Raw genomic sequence first — 21,154 nt, 5'->3', positions numbered from 1 at the left:
GCTACTTATGAAAAGCTGCTATAATTTCAAAGTTATATAAGAGAAATGTAATAAAACCTACAAAAGGCATAACAATAAACATTATTATCAACTTTGTAATTGACAAATCCAGAAATGCATAATACTTTTCAAAAAAAGTTAGAATTTATGAGTAGTACGTTAATTTTGCAATTAAGTGTATATATGTAAACATATCTGTTAATATATTTTGTATATTATTAATATATATGTTAATGTTAATATATATGTTAATAAATAAATAAATATATATATATGTATATATATATATATATATATATATATATATATATATATATATATATATATATATATATATATATATATATAAAGTAGAATTAAATTTCTTATCTGATGCATGAGATGCTAGTCATGGGCATTAGAACCCATACCTCTGTAGTTTGTAATTTATAGCGATTTTTAATTTTGTCTTGTATTACATGCCTGAATGCTGTTAGACATGAAATTTTTAATAACATTCAAATAATTTAATTTTCATTTGTTGCTCTTAATTTTACATACGCCAATGTCCAAATATTGCTTGTTTCTTTAAAAATGTTTAAGTATGTTTAGTTATTGATTACATCATACTTAATTTATCACTCAAAGTTTTCTGATTAAAGTTGGTTTAATGTCGACTGTTTCTGAATTAAAGGTTTTAATTCTATCCTGTTAAAATAAATTTAATCATTAAAAAAAAGAAAAAGTAAAAAGAGAAAAAAAAAGAGTTTTTATCTATTCCCATTGCAAACAAATAATTCTATAAAGTTTTGTTAACAGCTCTAAAATTGTTTCTATGAATCTTTAAGCAATTAAACTTAAGTAATTAAGAAGAATAAAAAAAAGATCATACGAAGATAGTAAGATATCAATAAGAAAATATCAAGAAAAAAAAAAAAAAAAAGGAAAAAATGTATGAAATGCATGTAGGTACAATTGAGTTTCTGATCGTTTTATGAAAGCAATTTTAAACTTTAATGGTTTGACTGTTTTATTTTTTATGTAATTCTACATGTGTCCACCTGGTGTTTCGGCTGTCTCGCTCTTTTCTTCGATTGATCATATAATATAATACTATATTAAAAAAAAAGACAAAAAAAAAAATAAAACACTATCTAAATAAATAAATAAAGAATAATAAATAATAAACAAAAGAATACTAAAAAAATAAAAAACAAAAATAGTCTTCTAGTGAATTAGAATTAAATTAAATAATATAATATAACTTAATAAAATGCTAATGGTAGACAAATTATCTAAAACTTAGGATACTTAATATGTTGTTGGATATCATAGTATTCAAATATAAAATCAACAAACAGTTTTAAAAGTATTTCTTCAGAATCATCAGTTCTTTTGGATCATCCTTACGATCATAATTATTACGTATTATAATTATTAAATCCCAACCTCTGCCAAATCCCCGGTCCCAAAATTTAGCTGAGTGATAAAAACTGTAGACCTTTTTAAAATCCTAAATGTAAAAAGTCAGTTCGAAGACGTTTAAACTAAAGACTTAAAAAGGGCTGTCTTTGATAACCCTAACGATCAACGATTAGATTGTTTGAAAAAATGGTTCCTAAAAAACAAGGGCAAAGAGTAAAACAACTTACCAAAGATACTGCTCTTGCTCTTGCATACACGGTATGCAAGAGCAAGAGCAGTTAGAGCACAACAGTAAAAGAAAAACTTTATATAAATAATTATACTTTTCTTCTTGATATTAAGAAATAGATGATCTTTTGGAATTGGTTTCTATTGAAAAGATCAAGATCAATTAAAACTAATTGTATGTGTTAATTGATTATATTTTATGTATAAATTTTACAAATAAAAAATTTTATGTAAAAAAAAAAGTTTTTCTTAATCTTGCAAAACGACGACGGAAAAATCAGAAGCATTAAATTCATCGAATACTTAAGGGACAAAGGTTTAGGTCACCGAGAAATTGAACTGTACAAGTCCATTCTCGAAGAAAAACACGAACAAGAACAAAGATATGGTTTTTACCATCCATAAAAATCAAGATTAATAAAAATATGATGTGAAGAATTTAAAAAAAAAAAAACACTCAAAATTTAAGCGCATTAAAAAGGTAATATAATTTCTTTGCTTTCTTTTCAAATTGTTCCTTTAAAAAGCTTAGGTGTTTTTTTATGGTGAAAAACTTTGAATTTATAACAGGCACTTTTATAAAATAATTATACATAATTTTAATATGTGTATAACATTTGAGCCATTTTTTTAAAACTAATTTACAATACTTGCATATCAAGTACAAAGTTTACTCAAAAATGACATGATTAAATAATTTAAAAAATTCTCACACCATTATTACATTTATTCTATTTAAAATGATTTCAATGATTTCAGTGTAGATTTTAGTTTTTGTTTTTATTCAAAAAACTGAATTTAAACTCAATTTAAAAAAAATTAAAAATCATACGAAAACGTTAATATTCACCATTTTTTCAACGATTTTAATTCTAAAAGTAGTAGGTTCCTAGTAGTTTCTTAAGAAAATGAACGTGATTTTTTCCCCACTAATTAAAATTATAAACTACAAAAGTTTAGTGAACCACTTTAAATTTTTTGTCGGTTATTGCTCTTGGATATTAATGGTCAAGTAAGTTTGATTAATGGTCAAGTAAGTTTGATTAATGGTCAAGTAAGTTTGATTCCAAAACATTTACAAATTTGTATTAACACAAACAATAGACTTATAGATAGCTACAGAAAAACAGATAAATAGAGATAAATAGTAAATTAGTTTTATCATCAAAACTCTAAATCTATTATACAACAACAAACTTTATCAGCTTTAATTTGTGACAGTAAAGAATCAATTTGTTGATCTTGTTCCAGAAGGTGAGCAGACTGACAACGTATACATTAAATTTTGAGCCTTACAAACTTTCAAGCTTCTCCGATTTCTCAAAATGGCTTTAGAAATTTTATCAAAAAAAAAAAAAAAAAAAAAAATCCCTTTTTTATTATGTGACGACAGTATATGGGATATTTTTTAATGAATAGTTTAAACACTCGATTGCGCGCTCACTTTTTTTTCTCATAAGAAACTAAAGTGAGCGTTTATTGAGCATTTTATGCAATAAAGGTTTAAAGAAGCTGGTCCATTATCAAAAAAGTCTTTAAAAAATCAAAATCAACAAATATTTTCATGAAGACATTTTAAAACCTTAATCTTAAAAAAATGTTTAAAAAAAATTTTAATCTTAAAACCTACATCTTAAAAAATGTTTTATATAAAAAATGTCTTAAGACTTGTTAAGTTTGTTGTTGTATAATAGATTTAGAGTTTTGATGATAAAACTAATTTACTATTTATCTCTATTTATCTGTTTTTCTGTAGCTATCTATAAGTCTATGAGCATAACTTCCTTTACTATCAAATTCAATTTTGAAATTTTGAAAAAAGACCTTTTCTGTGTCAAAGTACTAATATTAATACTGCATCAGTTGTATAATTCTGAATAATTACGATCAACAAACCAGTTTCCAAGTAAAAGTAGCCTAAATGAAGAACAAAATAACAGTAAAAAATGTTTATTCTTTTTATGCGCGCTTAAATTTCTGCAAAGAAATAATAGTGAAAACAATTGGTAGGACTGTGTTTTCAGATGAGAGTACATTTTATCAACGATTTAAGCGAGAAGACAGTTCTAAGTTTTCAAAATTCTCACACCATTATTACATTTATTATCAGATGATCCAAAAGAACTGATGATTCTGAAGAAATACTTTTAAAACTGTTTGTTGATTTTATATTTGAATACTATGATATCCAACAACATATTAAGTATCCTAAGTTTTAGATAATTTGTCTACCATTAGCATTTTATTAAGTTATATTATATTATTTAATTTAATTCTAATTCACTAGAAGACTATTTTTGTTTTTTATTTTTTTAGTATTCTTTTGTTTATTATTTATTATTCTTTATTTATTTATTTAGATAGTGTTTTATTTTTTTTTTTGTCTTTTTTTTTAATATAGTATTATATTATATGATCAATCGAAGAAAAGAGCGAGACAGCCGAAACACCAGGTGGACACATGTAGAATTACATAAAAAATAAAACAGTCAAACCATTAAAGTTTAAAATTGCTTTCGTAAAACGATCAGAAACTCAATTGTACCTACATGCATTTCATACATTTTTTCCTTTTTTTTTTTTTTTTCTCTTGATATTTTCTTATTGATATCTTACTATCTTCGTATGATCTTTTTTCTTGATATTTTCTTATTGATATCTTACTATCTTCGTATGATCTTTTTTCTTGATATTTTCTTATTGATATCTTACTATCTTCGTATTATCTTTTTTCTTGATATTTTCTTATTGATATCTTACTATCTTCGTATTATCTTTTTTTTATTCTTCTTAATTACTTAAGTTTAATTGCTTAAAGATTCATAGAAACAATTTTAGAGCTGTTAACAAAACTTTATAGAATTATTTGTTTGCAATGGGAATAGATAAAAACCGTGCTTTTTTTAAATTTATTTTGAGGATTCATTGTTTAATGAAATACTCACTAAATACATTAAACAAATATTTACAAAAGTAAAGATTCCGAGAGAAACCCAGCAGGAAGGACAATAAAGGCGTAACTTAGATTTGTCTTACGTTATGTGACTCGAAACCGAAACAGAAATTACAAAATTTAATTTTATTTATTTAAAATTATAATTTTTTTTCTCTGAGAAAATTCTGTTTAAAAAAAATGAAAAAGTGTTTAACTTAAGTTTAAGTTCACTATTAATTATTTCAATTAAAACTTTTTTTTTTTCTCTTCATACATACTCAAAACTAAAAACTGTTTTACTTGTAACACTAAAGGGTTCATCATTGACAAAAAATTTAAGGTTACTATTGTGCATTACTGTTATGAACTTGAAAATACAAAATAGAAGATGGTAAAAGCACAGTTGGCTCAATAGCATAAGAAAAATTAATTGAATCCTTTGACACTTCGCAGCACCAAGATGGTATTACTGAAGAATAGCTAATTTTACTCTTTAAGTATGAAAGATTGCCCAAAAAAAAGTTTTCATGTTAATGAAGACAGTGCTTATTTTTAACATTTTCAAATTTCTATCTTTGTTTTTGTCTTCTTCACTCTACTTGGTAATAGTTTCACATTTTCTTACTCTCATGAATAATGACATGCTAATTTAACACTTCTAGCACTGCTGTTTAAAAATGATTTTAAGTTAAAATGAAAATTAAAGTCAGGTTAATTATAATTAAAACCATGCAAAACAATGTTTAGTTTAATGCTTTCAGTAAATGTCAATCAAAAATCAAATGTCAATTAAATGAAAGGACTTTACTGTGTAAATTTTTTATACAATAATAATATTATCTACATTGTAATAGTTTTTAAAATAACTTTTATTCAATCTATTTTTGTTTTTTTTGCATTTTGTATTTGAATTCATTATTTTTATAAAAATCCATTTAGGAATGTAGTAATTGCTGATATGCAATCAAAAAAACAATTTCAATTTATTGCCAATCGTTGGGTAGCTGTTGACAAGGATGATTTTTCATTAGATTTGGCAATACCTGTATCAGGATCTGATGATTTGTCAAACTTTAACTATCTTTTTACCACAAAAGTACGCCATGGACTTACTGAAGATCACGTATGGTTTTCAATATTCACTCGCTCTCATTTAAGTAACTTTACCAGATGTCAGCGGTTTTCTGTTGCTATTTGTCTTGCAATGACTTCAATGACAGCAAGTGCAATGTTTTTTGGAAAAGTTCCTCCAGGGAATCCAACAACAGAAAACAAAATTGCAATGTTTTCTTTTACTTGGATGCAGGTGAGAAATGTTTTCAGCAATGGAAGTCCGTATGATCTTTGTTTTATTGTATCACACTAACTTCACATATTAAAACCTTTTAGCAACTGATTTATTGTTGTGTATTTGAATAAATTTCATTTATTTCATACAGTCTATGATTTCAGACTGAAGCCTAACACTTTGTTAGTTAATCAGGTCTTGTTTTCATTTTTGTGTGAAGTAATTGATTTAAAATTTATTTATGTTTTTAAGATCTATGTTGGAGTTGTTTGTGCATTGATTACCTTTCCAGTTAATCTACTGCTTATTCAGCTCTTTCGCTTGGTTGCTGATGTTAGGAATAGGGAAGAAAAAAAGCGCATTAGATTATCTATTTGTAATGCAGGTAACAACTACAATTTACATTTAGGTTGTAGTTGTCAATTAGTTTTTTATGATTGCTAAATGTTTGCATTAGTTAAAGTCAATACTATTAATCAGAATCAATTATTTACTTGTTTTTGACTTGCTCAGCATACATCTTTTGTACAGCCATAGTATCTCTATCATATCAAAGTTATACTTTGATATAATGTTGTTTTCTGTTGTTTTATTTTAATCAGATTTTATAGCCTTGTTTTTATCTACTGGTTTGTAATTAACATTTTTTTGTTTCATTCTAAAGATAGTGCACAACAACACCACCTTATAGACATTAAAGAAGAAGCTAGTACAATCTTCACTATAAAAGAAAACCCTAGATGTTTCAATATTTCTCATTTGCTTTTGTCTATTGTTTGGTTCATTTGCATTGCAACAATCATTTGTTGCAGTTTTGTGATTTCTTTGTATGGAATTTCTTTTGGAAACAAAAAGTCTTTAGATTGGTTAGCAAGCATAACTATCTCTATGGTGAGGACTTTTTTTGTTTAATGAAAGCTTTTATTATCTGTATTAATTTCTGAATATTAATTTTTATTAGTTTTAAATTTCATTTAGGTACAAGATGTTTTTCTACATCAACCAATCAAAATCTTCTTCATGGCTTTTTGTAGTGCTTTTGCCATTAAAAAAATTGGTAAAAAAGATAATCAAACTAAACTAGGTAGGTTATTAATTCAGAGGTATAGATTTAGTTCCTATTCATTAAAACTCAGAGGAATTTTAGACAATGACATTTATTTACTTTTATGACAATTCAATAGTTGACAATGAAAGGATTATGTTATCCAGTGTATATGCAAAGCTATCAGGTAAGTTGCTTATTTGTGTTTAGTCAATTTAGATGCTTTGAGTTCCATGTAAAATAGAATAAACAAGTTTGTTTTACAACAGGTAAAGTTCTAACACCTTATGGCAAATTTTTTCATACCACTAATGAACCAGTTGCCTCTGACAAAACATGTTCTGTTTTAAAACCACCTGATGCAACTCTATTAAAGAAGATGAGAGATACTAAATTAGAAGAATTAAGGATCCAGGCAACTATTCGTGATATTTTTTTCTATTGTTGCTTTACTCTAACTGTGTTTTGTCTTGCTTTCCTGTCACAAGACAGTTCAAAATACTTTCAAACTCTTGATATTGAAGGACTTTTTAACCCACGATTTAGATCAGATGGTGGGAGCAATATCCAGGTATTTAAGTTTGTTAATCATTAATAAAACACAAATATCGTCATTATAAAAGTATTTCACACTTTACCATCTAATTAGGCAATTTGCACTTTTTTCAATTTCTAAATATATTACTCAGTTTTTCTTGGTGTAAATATTTTGTATGTCTTCTTTAGCTATTATCACAAAAAGACTTTTGGCTTTGGTTTGATGTTCAGTTTCTTCCTCAAGTATATCCTAATCCGTGGTTTAAAAATGAAAATAGAGCTTATGAAAAGGATTTTCCTGGTCAGCTTTTCTTAAATGACCTTAGCTCAATGATTGTTACTGGGATAAGAATAAGACAAGTTCGTGTGAAACCATGTGAGTGGTATTGAACATGAAGTGAAATTTATTTTCGTGTATTTTAGGTTTTTTGATTTTTTGTTTGTACTTTATTTTTTTTGATGTTAGCAAATTTATTGCCTCAAGAGATTTTACTTATTGTATATCTTCTGTGAAGACAGCATAAATCTTTCATTTGTTTAAATATTTTATTGATTTGCAGGCTTTAATATAAAATCATAGCTTATTCAATGGCATCAAATGCTCATTTGATAAGTTGCTGTATAACGTTTTTTCTCAATTTTGTTTTGTAGATTCCTGTTTAAAAGCTGCTTCAGTAGCAAAGTTATCAGTTCTTGATTGTATTTCTGCTTACAAGCCATCTGTGGAAGAAACAAGAGATTTTGCCATAAATTGGACTATACCTAAAACATTCAATTCAGAGATTAATTTTTTCTCAAAGCCTTGGAGGTACCAATCATCTAAGGAGCTTGATGGGTATCCTTTTCGTACTAAGTCAAATACATACTTAGGCGGAGGATATGTTGTTGAAATTTTTCCAAAGTTTAAAAACCAGAAAATTATTGACCAGTTAAAACATCAAAAATGGATTGATCGTCAAACAAGAGCTGTGATCATTGAGTTTGCTTTATTTAATGCTGCTACAAGTTATTTTAACATGGTAACGATTGTGTTTGAGTTCCCACCTTCTGGTGGACTAATACCTTATTTTGATGTAGCCACTTTTGATTTATACACTTCAACTTCAAATAACAAGATTGCTCAAGTTGTACTGCGGATATTATTTATTTTCATGATGCTTTTTTTCACTGTTCGTGAATGCAGAGTATTATATAAGAGAGGGTGCAATTACTTCAGAGAATTTTGGAATCTTGTGGAATGTGCATTGATTTTATTTTCTCTGCTGGAAGTGGCTTTCTATTTTTACAAAGGTTTTTGTTTTGTTTTGAGACCTTTTTCTCATTAAAAATATTTATTTTTCCTACAGTTTTTTTTAAAACAGGATATAATTTCATTGAAAATAAAGTTCTTTAAAACTTTTTATGCTTTTTTTCTTGGGAATGTTTTTTTTTAATGATAATGTTGTTGATAATGCTGTTGAAGCTTTTCTGTTTTTTTTTTCATTTAAAAGCCAAGCTTGTTGATGAACTTTTGAGACGTGTTCCTGATAAAGAACCTCAAAGGTTTATCAATTTTCAATTTATAGCATATTGGAGCTTGATCTACACCCATATTATCGCATTAATTACTTTCTTTGTCACTGTAAAATTCATTAAGCTTCTGCGGTTTAATCGCCAAATTTCAATGCTATCAGTTGCTCTGAATTTTTCATGGCACCCTCTATCCATGTTAGGCATAATATTTATTTTAATTATGCTTCCCATCGTTATATGTTCAAATATGATATTTGGTGAGTGCTTTGTTACTGATTTCAAACGTTTTAGTAAATTTATAAATGTATGTTTGTATGTAGTTAAGCCTATTTAATTATTATTTGATTTATAGATCTGGTGTAAATGTGGCTTTAACTCCTTAATTTCTTTAAGATGACTATAATTCTTATTAGGTAAATCGCTGGATGGCTACCAAAGTCTCTTTAAGTCGGCTGCATCGGCTATTAGTTTATTGTTAGGAAAATTTAGGTTTTATCAGTTTGTAAATACCAACGGTGTGCTGGGTCCCATTTTTTTCTTTGGATTCACCATTTTCATGAATTGGATAATTATGAACATGTTTATATCAATCCTAAATGATGCATTTAAAGTGGTTCGATTAAACAACGCTTTCCAAGACAATCAGCTGAAAATCCTTGATTCCTTTGTAAATCATTTGAAAGGTAAACATTTTTTATCCAAATTTTTCTGTTTTAATTTGGATTAAATATTATGCCAAATAAACCTTTAAAAAATTCGGAACATACTCAAGTATTGTCTTCTTAAGAAATCTTCATTTCTTTAGACTAAAGCTAATTAAATACATATTGAGTTTAGATAAAGGATCAAATGTAAATGGGCGTTTGGTTTTGTAAACAATTTACACTCATACATGCTCAATATATGTGTATAATTTATTTTTAAATATAAATGCTCATAACTTATTACGTTATTATGATTGTTAATTATATCAAGTTATCAATTTATCTAAATGTTAGTTCTGTGATGTCGATGAAGTCATGTTGATGAACTACACGAATTGCGCTTGTTAATCCAAATTACATTCATGTTTTAATTTCAGTTAATGTTATTTATTAGATTGGTTTAAATGTGAGTGCAAAAAAGAAGTAGCAAGGAAGTTAACCAGTCCAATCTTAACATTGAATGCAGCGAGCTCTTCATTCTCTTATGTTAATGCTCCTTTCATCGCATCTCCATTGAATAAAACTTTAAAAGGCGAGTTTTATCTTAAGTAACCTCACTGTTTTAACAATTGATCAATAAATTATTACATGGCTTCTTGCTTCTAAAAATGAACTTAAAATGTAAAATACTTTTATATTTTTATTCTTTTACATTCTTTTATATACTTTTAGAACCTTTAAATAAAGAAATCGCTGAGCGATTTTCTAAAAATGAGAGCTTGTTAGAAGAAGTTGATGAAAGCACTTTAAACGAAGCGCTTTTTAAATTTTTCTGTTGCATTGATGTTCTACACTCTCATGATTCAAATATTTCTAAAGATGTGGACGAATATCAAGTTGAAAAATTACTTAATGGCTGTTTATAAAATGACTATGTGTTTTGCAATATCAGATAGGAGTCGATTTTCAAAGAGTTTGATTAATATTTCTGCATCTTAATTAGATGCCGTACTGTCTTTGATTTTAAAATAAACTTTCACGATTTTATCAATTATTATTTTCAAAAGTGTTTTTACGCTTACGTTGGGTTGTTACGCTTACAGATGTTGTTTTGTGTTATCGTATTATTCCTAAATTTTGAGTTTTAAAAAATAAAAATCTGTTTAATACTATAATACATGTAATTAGCTATAAAAATGTTTAGTTTTAATGAATATGATTCTTTATATGCAAGATAATAATATTGCTGAATTAACCGGTTTTAATTTGGAAACAAAAATTTGATGTATATCAAGAAATGACTTATTGAAAAACTTTCTAAAAGAAAGTTATTTAATGAAATGTTAAATCGGAATGCTATGTAATGAAATGAAATTAATTGTTAGACACTCGTTCTGTCCCAAAATACGGTTCCGATTTTCTAGTTCTTGTGAAACCTGAGCAGTATCTTGAGAAACAGGGAGTAATATAAAAACATCGTATAAATATATACATTCGATATTTTTTAAATATCTTCTAGGTGTATGTATGCATGTATGGATGTTAAAAGCAGTGCTATTATTAAACAGTAAATACCAACTGCAATATACAAATTTATTTAACTTCAATTATCCTTATATTTCAAAATCAGTTTGAATGATAACTTATAATTTAAAAAATATTTAACTGAAACAGTTGAAAAAAAATTTTAAATTATAATAGGAAGAGGGTTTTTTTTTTTTTTAAATAAACAACTTTACTAAACCGTAAAACTACAATATTGAAAAATATTTATTCTCAGTTAAGAAAATAAAAAACGTAATGAGAATTGAAATTTGAAATTTAAATTAGTGTGAGAATTTAGTAGTGTTTTCCAAAAAAATTTTAGTTGTGTTTTACGTCCCATAAGGACGTAATAAGTATTATTATGTCCTTAAAGGTTCTGTTTAAAGTAGTAAAACAGTCCAACTTAGACAAGCTTTTAAACACCTTTATATACAAATTAAAAATAAAATTAACAAGTAACCATTACAATAAAAAATTTTTAGTCATTTTGAAAATATTCTTTCGGCAGTGCGAGCTGATGAAAGAGACCCTATCAGAACGGAACGGAAAATTCATTAGAAAAATTGCGACAACTTCGAGCTCCAAATTTAAGCTTCAATACCAGAGATTACATTGTTCTCGTAAGCTGGAATAACGAAGACCGCTGCAAACCTCCGATAAAGAAGCACCTGGCTGAGTTTCAAGACTGTATTAAAAACAGGAACAACCACCTTGTTAAGAACTTGCCACACTTTCCATGCCACACCCAAGTCACAAAGGAACATATCCGTTTGTAAGCCGAGGCATCATTGGCGGTTTACCGTGAGCAGCGAGACAGATTTCTCCGTTCTAATATTGAATCCAGAATGAAAATGAAAATGCTTGACAATAAAGCATAATACTAACATTTAACTAAATTTTTATTTGCATGTTTACTTGTATAGTAGAACTAATATAAGTAATTAAATTAAAGATTGCTTAGTTGTAAGTAAAAGTTTCAGAAACTTTCAAAATTGCTAAAAATTGTTGCTTTTTCAAGTTGGCCCTAAGACCAAAAAAATTTACGTGCTTTACATTTTTGTTTTCATTAATGCTAAACTGTGGTGCAACTATTTCACCCCATTTCAATTATGGATTTTCAAGCTTATCTTTTTAGTATCCATTTAGCACCTTAATGAGTATGGTCTTTTAAAATTCAAACTTATCAAAGTGACTGGGTTCCAATTGAGCAAGTGGTAACAAAAAAAATTTTCATTTTTTATATATACCTAATTACTTTGTTAACAAAGCGCAGGCCACCTTCAGATTTAGATGAAGAAAAATACAGGAAAAAGTCTCGTCATGAAGATAGAAATGTACAAAGAGATTTAGAGGATAATAATTGAAGAAGGTAATTTGCTTTTAAGTAAAGTGGTTAAGAACATTTCCAACTTTGTGACTATCATTCCTGTAATCACAGAAAATAGACTTAACTAAACTTGGTGCTGACTTCATAAACTTAATTGGCATCCAATTTCTATTTAACCCAGCATGTCCTGTCATTAATTTGAAACTTTGAACATAGTTATTTTCCAACAAATTCCTAAAATAGTGTCATTATAGACAGCTGAATTTATACATTACAAAAGACTTTCATATACGATATATTAGTTGAAAAGTTCTTTTAAAATTACTCGGTTTGCAATTTAATTGCTGTTAGGTAAAATTCTTGAAAAGTTCTGAGTTCATGTTGAATTGTCAAAAGCTGAACTTCACATGTCAACATGTACTCAGATGAGAAAAAACAAAATTATTTTTATCTTAAATCAAAAAGAAAGAATAAACAATATAGACTGCTGTTTAAATTTTTTTTTTTTTACGATAAGAAAGCATTTATTTGGATTTCATTCATTCATTTTTCTTTTGTTTTTGTTTTTTTGGCAAATTTAGAAAAATAAAAAAAAAAATACAGCAAAAAAGATGTTTACATTGTAATCTTCGGCTTCTAATTGTGTAAGATTTATATCTTCTACCAATGTAGTTTAGAGCAGCAAAAAGAAGAGCAAAATTTATGACTTTACAACGGCCGTCAACAACAAAAAGCTTATAACTTAGTTTAATGAGAATGGTCAATACTACAAGGAAATGCCGATTCTGGATCATTAACCATAAGCGAACCATTTTTTTTTTATTCCGTATAGGAAAGCATCGCGCCATATATCATGTTACATTTAATTATTTTTTCTTAATTCGTGACGTAATGAAAAAGTAAAATTTTATATTTTAATTTTTCGCGATGCCATTTTTCTTTTTATGAAATTTTTTTCAGTTTGATTCAATTTTTTTCAAGTTATGCGTAAATCGTGTGAGCTGAAGAGTTTTAATTACCGCAGCAGTGCTGTTTTGCTTTTAGCGATCTTGCTTTTCTTCTAATGTTGTATTCTTCGTCTTCCACGATTTGATTTATAACGCTTTTACACATTTCTTTTTCTCTCCAATCTAGTTCTCCGAAATGTTTTTTTCTAACAGCGTCTCTAGTTTCTTTAGTGAGGTAGATATAAATTTCCATTCTGTTTTATTCTTTGCAAAACTTTTTAACTGAATAGGTTTCTTGAATTTTTTTTTGGGCTGTAGAATTCATTTTTATATAACAAGAAATTATTTAAATCATTTTATAAAATATTTTTTCATGCATGCGCATTATTATGCGTAATAATAGACCTAACCAAGCAGTAAATAAAAGCTTCCGGGTTGACCGACTTGGGCGTCTCCAGAGTTGAGTGTGACAACTAGCCTCCTCCCAGTAGAAACGCTGGGCATAGAGTCAGCTTCTCCAAAATTTCTATAAAACGAGATGGTGGTTGTTGATCCAAAGAAAGTGTTGGATTGGTACAATAACCTAGTCGACTTGTTGTTAAACGAGCTTATGTTTGAACCGTTCCACGAGGATAAGTAAAAATCTTCAAATCCAGAGGATGAAAAAATGCATTTACTATCACCATCATATCCTGGAAAGTGAGTGCAATTGCTTGCATTATATGGTGTCCTAGGACTGAGTACAGTACCATTTCCAGGAGGTAAATTTCCCTCATACATTCTTACTCTAGATTCCCACTACTTTCCAGAGGCACCAACGATGTGTGCTCTAATATATTTTAGTAAAACACGATTACCTTTACCTGCAGAGTTTAGAAGCACATACTCGTTTTCGTAAGTCGTGCTTAAATATCTAAATGTTCTTGAGTACAATTTAATGGATGAGATTAGCGGTGGGATTGTGGTAAATGTTGATATGAAAGGTTGAATCCAGTAGGTTATTGGTGAAGCTGTTTTGTTTAACAAATAGATGGCTAAGCTTGTTCTAAACGGCATGTCAAGTGTAAGATATCCTCCTAAGGAAGTAGTATTGAAAACATTGCATCCTTGTAAAGAGTTTGCATAAAACGGTGCTCCTAGAGGAGAGAACAGCAAGTTGCAAGCTAGAACAGTGCTGTCCGTACCTATTCCTTCTGTGGTAGTTGATTATTTCCAACTCCAATTTCTCCATCTGCTAATATTCTAGTAAAAACGTTTCCAGGGACATTTAGTCCTCCTGTGACTGTGCTATTAATAGCTAACCATAACCTTCTTAAAATTTCTGAACCTTTTGAATACTTGAAATCTGTTACTGCATCAGACAAACCTGCTGCAATAATTTGAGATTTTAGTCCTAAGTTTGACAAGCTTGAATTTGGAACGAGTCCTAATATGTTAGATTTTTGTGATGAAACATCTACATAGCTTTTTGTAGCAGCATCTTGCAAGTTTGCAGGATCTACCACATTTGTCAACTTGTATGAATTTAAATCGAGGTCTGAGGTTATAACTCCTATTCCTGAAGATGCATGAGTATCTACATAATTTTTAGTAGCAACGTCTGTTGATAATGTGGGCTCGGCTAGATTTGTTAGCTTGTGTGACGTCATGTTAATGTCTGTGTAAAAGATATTCGAGTATGCTACTTTAGTGTCTACATAGCTTTTTGTTGCTGCATCGTGTAAACTTGTTGGATTAGACACGTTGATCAATTTATGTGAATTTAAATCAATTTCTCCACTGATCATGCTAGATTCGTCTATTTTTATACGCATACTAGAGCTTACATCTACATAGTTTTTTGTAGCAGCATCGTGCAAGCCTGAAGGTTCATTCACATTGACCAATTTGTTAAAGTTTAAATCGAGGTCTGAAGTGATTTTACTTAGAGAACCACCAGTTCCACCTGACGAATGAGTATCCGCATAGCTTTTTGTAGCAGCATCACGCGAGTTTACTGGCTCTGCCACGTTAATCAATTTGTTTGAGTTTAAATCAATGTCTGAAGTAATATTGCTAGTTCCATCAGTTCTTATAAAAACGTTGTTAGAAAAGTCTGTTGAAAGAGGATCAAAATATGCACTAAATTGCTTCTGTTGAATTTGTCAATTATTTTTATATAGGCTCGATTTTATTTTTACCAAAGAGTGTTGATTACGCTTTGAAAGTCATTTCCTTCATCTAATTTTTTGAAGACGTATAGACACAAGTGACCGCAATAAGAAGTGTTACCAAATTGAACCCTTTCGCTGTTGCAATAGACTGGACTTTTTAAATATTTTACTAGCTCTGATAGTGGAGGCTGACCATGAGTCAAAGCTATATTTTTTATCACCGTCTTTATACCACCCAATAAAATCCATTTGTGCTAGTCTCCCGTATTGACAATCCCGCATTCTTTATTCCTTACCTTTTTTGGTAATTCATTTCTGACAAAAACACCTCTAAAGTTTTTTATTTTTAGTTTTTTTCAGCTGAAAGTTTGTAAGAGGCTCGTTCGGCAAGACTGTTCCTTTTACATTTATAAACTTGTTACCCATTTTGTTATTTGTTATTTTTTTTCAAATTGTAATGTCTGTATGCCAACGTGTGTATTCCATCCTCTAGTAATACTCTTTTATCGTCATCTGCACTGAGTGCTACTTTGTTAATTTCTTCTGCGTATACTTCATATAAATTGGATCTGATCACGCTCATGCTCCTTACCAGCTCTTTTTTACATACCAAGCAGTCTTTGTAATCTTCATGTGTGATGTATTTTTTAATCACATTTTTCTTTACCCCTTTGCATTTTTTGTAATCTTTTTCATGAAATTTGTAAGAGTACAACTTTGATCTAAGTCCAACAAGTTCCTCAATCTGTTTACCAGAAGTCTCATCTTTAAACATTCCTATCACCTTATTGTTTGCACCTACCTTAAACCCAACACTGCTGATAGCTGGATGGTCTTTATCAAATTCGCTGTAAAATTTACTCTCTACATTATTTGAAATGTCTTTGTAAAAATCATCTGTATTGATTTCGTAAATCAACGAGTCCGTATCCGTTAGCAACAACTTTGCCCGATCAGAATTTATTTTCCTTATGTAATCATAATGAGATTCAAACATCAAAGTTTTCCTCAAATCCAATATACACATTCCCAAATAGATCGGCTTGTCATAAATTAAGTTTGTTCTTTTCATGTGCACTGCGATCAAGTTTTCATCAAATAACGTGTGACTATTGAAATTCGGTTTAGAAGACAATTTCTTAGCTTCTTCCCTTTTTTGACCAATCAAACATCCTCTCGTTTTTCAATGTTTTCCATTGTTTTGCCAAACACTGAATTGTTCATCAGCTTGAAAAAATCCTTTTCAAAGTCGTTTGTGGATTTAGTTCTTAAATTTGTATTGAGATCAATGTTCTCTTTCAGCCGATTTCGCTCTTCAAACTTTACTCCTCTGTGTATTTTTGCAATTTTTAATCCCAATTGCTCATACAATTTGAGATTCTCATAGTGAATGACATAATTCTTCTTACCGTTCAAGTTTGGTATTAGATTGTCCACTTTGTCTATTGTCATTCTTTCAGGGGCTAACGGGTAATCGTTATGATCGTCATGAAGACTTTCCGGATAATCCAAATCTACTTCTAATATACAGGGCATAGATTTCCAATTGGAAAGCCCATTCTCAATTATCCACTCAAACCCGCGAGTAGGCAGAGGTTTGCTCATAGCCCATCCGTACAAGTTGTTAGCATCCAAGTATTGAATGTATGTCGACTCTTTGCTTTGATCAAACGAATCTCCCATGTATTTATTATTCGAAGTTTCTTATCGGTTTGAAATCATGCTAATTCCTCTGCGTATCCCTTTCTTGATCATCAATGCCATGTCAAAATTGCTAAGCAGCTCCAATCTTATCTTTGTCATTTTGAGCGCTGCATCCCATGCCAATTCTGGAGATGTATAGTACCAAGCAGGATCGAGTTTGTAATTGTTCATGCAAACATCCCTAAAATTCTAAAAAACATCTGCAAGCATCAACACGTCAGGCACATTGTATAAATTATGATAGTTCCTAAACGTTTTGCAGTTAAACACATCCCATACTGTTTTGGCGTGTGAGTAGTTTTCATCGTTTAGTTTAGAGAAGAACGACTCTTTTGGAGGTAATTTAGTTTCAAAGAGTTTATCCATTGAACCAACCCAATCGTAGGGATACACACCTTTTCTGAGCAACAAATCAAACTGCTTGCCAGACTAGTAACTGCTAATGTTCTTGCATTGGTCTTTTGTCAGATTTTTGGATAAGCTGTCTAAACTAGAAGCCATAAATCTATAACTGTCAATGAATCTCAGCTCTCGTTTTACTTCAATCACCTTACCCTCTTTAACATACTCGCCCACTTTAATTTCTTTAAAAAAGCTAATGTACTTTTCTTCATTGTTGGGGATACAATTTAGTTTACCTCCTGAAAGTTTCTTTATGAACAAATGATTGTCATACCCAGATAAATTGTGAAATACGACAGGGAAGAATTTAGGAATTTTATATTTTGTATTACAAGTGATATGAGCAGCACCTCTATACTTTCCTGTTATATGGCAGTGGTCACGTACTTTATCATTTTTAAGATTTTCTCCACAAATGTGACACACTGTTGCAGCATTGAAACCATTTCTATCGTCATTGGTCATGATCATCTTTTTTGGAAATTTAATCATCTCTTAAATCTCCTCGATGTCTTCTTCCAGCCTCTCCACAAATATTTTGGCAACATCTGTTTCGCTTGTTGCAGTGAACGTGAATGTTTTTCTTTCATAGACTTTTTCGTCAAAACATTTATATAATAGCAGAATGACTGGTTAGGATCAGGGATACATGTGTTTATAGGTGTAATAAAGCTCTCAAAATATGCGTACACCACAAACGGAACTCTCATCGATCTATCTCTATGATTAAACTGCATTGATGAATTCTTTTCAGGAAGTTCGATTTTGACAGAGCTTAGCTCTTTGCAATTCAAGTCAAATGCTTGGAAAGCGCTTCTTCGAAACTTAGTCCCTGTAAACAATTTCTGCAATAGTATGTTTTGTGCTGAGTGCTGGATCATTGAGAGGATATGAGTCGACTTTTAATCAAACAAAAATGCGACATCTCGTTTGAAATAAGAAGCGAATCGATTTTGTTTATTCTATCACAATACTTTGATATCTTCAAAGTGTAGATGGATTTAATTTCACATCCAAAAACATTAACACTTATATCTTCATTACTTTTCTCAAATTTCTTGATTTGATGGAATGAGACTGGAAATTCTATACCTTCCCAATTCAACTCTTTCGACTTTTCAATAAGATCTTCATCAATTCTCTCTTGGTTCTTAGGTCTCATGTTCAAAGCCCTTTTGACACACCATTTAAAGTATTCATTGTATTTGTTGATCATGTTGATGATCGCTTTTTTGCTCAACAGAAAAGTGTCTAGAGGGATGTATGACCTTGCACTGATGCGACATCTCGTTTGAATTTGGGATTGTAATCAATCATGTTTATATCCATCTTTATAACAGAAGAAACTCTACAATTTGATCCTAACTTGTTTTACTTTACCATGTTTTCCATAATTTCTTCTTTCAATCTTTTATAAAGTTTTTCCAAATCAGTCGACTCTAACACAATTCCAGAGTTAGATTAAAAAGGGACAACTCGAGTTGTTACCTCTCCAGTCACAATGCTAACACATTCTATCTCACACGTTAGAACAATGTGCACTTTTTTATTTCTATTCTCCCTAAGTATTTTTATTGCACCATTTTTATCCAAGTTTAAGAATGTGGAGACGTCTTGATGATTTCCTTCAACTTCATGTGTAAATTGTCTTGTGACGCGATTAACAGCATGCTTTACCAATTTAAAATCAATTTTATTTTGATGAAGATGAAGTATGCTAGGCTTTAGAGATTCTATTTTTTTATTAATCTCCACACCTGTATCACCTACTTTTTTCTTCACAACCTCTGGAACGTATTGTTTAATCCAATGGACCACATTGTTATAACTGTTGACGACGAACGACGATACATTTCTTGCGGCTTTTGACAACCTTGAAAATAATCCAGGAGTAGCAGGTACTAAAACAGGTGATGAAACTGGTGATGGAACAGGCTCGTCTAAGATGTAAGTTCTTATAGGTCTTGGAGCAGGAACCGGTCTTACCACAGGTCTTGGAGCAGGAACCGATCTTTGAGATAATGTAGCGTTTAAGGAGTGAACAAGATCAGCCTTTCGCATTTTGTAAATATTCTTTATTTTTCGCTCTTTTGCGTTTTGCTGCAACTATTTGTTTTGTTTTTTATTTTTTATAGCACAAGATTTTTATTTGTCATTTCAATTTTTTAAATTTTCTTGTTAAACATTTGAAAAAATAATTAACACTCTGCATTCTTAATTTTTTCAAGCTCTTCAGAGTTTAGTATCTCTATTTTATATCCATCTTCCACTTTACCATTTCTAACTTCTAAATATTTCCAGCCATGGTTTGTCCCTTTCATCGCTTTGTAAAGAGAGTTGTACTCTTTTACGTCTCCAGTTTCAACATTAGTCATTCTAACAGTTACTGGATTTTTTCTAATTCTTCTTAACCTTTCATATTTTGGATCAATAAGCTTATTTTCCTTTAAATCATCTTTTTCTTTTCTTGGTCTTCCTACAGGTCTTTTTATACACTCCTCTTTATGTTCTGGAATAAAAGAACACTTATCAAACAACTTGTTTTCAACAGCAAGAAGCATCAAGTACATCAAATTATCAGAATCACCTACTTTAATTTTGTTTTCTTTTAAAATTTTTTTTTATGTAGTCTTTTGTATATCTCATGATTTTATTACGTTAAGAAAAAAAGTTTAAGTCATTTTTGTTAAGATTTAGTAATTTGCTGTCATACTGGTTCCATTAGACTTGAATTGCATAAATCTATCAGATATTATTACTGCATATATAACAGTATTTGCTGGTGTTGGTGTACGGAAGTTAGTATTTACAATCAATTCAGCTGTTTCAGACATTACCCTGTCCTTTTTCTGACTAATGTAAACAAATAATATTGGGTACAATTTTACATAGTCCAGCAAAGATAATCCAGATTGACTAACAAGTTCGTTTGTCCCATAATATTTTTCATCAAATGAGAATGCATCTGAATGAGCAATTATTACTATTTTATTTGAAAAATTCAAGTCATAGTTGTAGTTTGGATACTTCATTCCATTTACAGTAACGTTGAAGTTGCTAACATCACAATGGTAAAATATAGATGGGTTGACAGTTTGAATACCAAATATTACATACCTTTTTGAATACCAAATATTACATATCTTGGTATGCTTTTATCTCATTTTTTTCCAAATGTACAGCTAAATTCTGTTATTGAAAATGGAATAATCTGTCTTTCACACCTGTTTGATTTAAATGCTACTGGAATATTCAAATCTGATGCCATCAAATCAAGAAATTTATTTTTCTCCATAATATCTAATTGAAGTCTAGGTATAAAAAGTCTAAATTTAGTAATATCAATTTTTCCTGGAGCAACACTCTCAGCTCTATAGATGGCATTATCATACCGTTTCTTTGTAAATTTAATTGTGTATCTAAAACCATAAACAGTTTTATCATAGTCTTCGCAAAATCCAAAATTGTACTTCAAAGGTATTC

General features: G+C 29.5%; 1 protein-coding gene across 3 annotated transcripts in view; it reads left to right on the top strand.

The window, feature by feature from the left end:
• The window catches only part of LOC149890552 (polycystin-1-like protein 2), a 51,544-nt gene extending 40,754 nt beyond the window's left edge, over nucleotides 1–10,790 (top strand). For all 3 annotated transcript variants that reach the window (XM_090082678.1, XM_090082677.1, XM_090082679.1), the window contains 12 exons: nucleotides 5,507–5,873; nucleotides 6,108–6,240; nucleotides 6,520–6,746; nucleotides 6,834–6,939; nucleotides 7,040–7,087; nucleotides 7,170–7,471; nucleotides 7,627–7,813; nucleotides 8,089–8,727; nucleotides 8,928–9,206; nucleotides 9,363–9,632; nucleotides 10,048–10,185; nucleotides 10,326–10,790. In XM_090082678.1, coding sequence (XP_089938804.1) covers nucleotides 5,507–5,873; nucleotides 6,108–6,240; nucleotides 6,520–6,746; nucleotides 6,834–6,939; nucleotides 7,040–7,087; nucleotides 7,170–7,471; nucleotides 7,627–7,813; nucleotides 8,089–8,727; nucleotides 8,928–9,206; nucleotides 9,363–9,632; nucleotides 10,048–10,185; nucleotides 10,326–10,519 — 2,890 coding nt within the window. In that variant the 3' untranslated portion in view covers nucleotides 10,520–10,790. The remainder of the gene's footprint in view (nucleotides 1–5,506; nucleotides 5,874–6,107; nucleotides 6,241–6,519; nucleotides 6,747–6,833; nucleotides 6,940–7,039; nucleotides 7,088–7,169; nucleotides 7,472–7,626; nucleotides 7,814–8,088; nucleotides 8,728–8,927; nucleotides 9,207–9,362; nucleotides 9,633–10,047; nucleotides 10,186–10,325) is intronic.
• The last annotated feature ends 10,364 nt before the right edge of the window (nucleotides 10,791–21,154 follow it).

The sequence above is a fragment of the Hydra viridissima genome, unplaced genomic scaffold (assembly GCF_058129835.1).
Source record: "Hydra viridissima isolate aposymbiotic clone 2 unplaced genomic scaffold, HvirCarnegie_v1 scaffold_3, whole genome shotgun sequence".
In the NCBI taxonomy this organism is placed as follows: domain Eukaryota; kingdom Metazoa; phylum Cnidaria; class Hydrozoa; order Anthoathecata; family Hydridae; genus Hydra; species Hydra viridissima.
The sequence above is the reverse complement of the archived record's forward strand: the minus strand, read 5'-3'. Positions and strand labels throughout refer to the sequence as shown.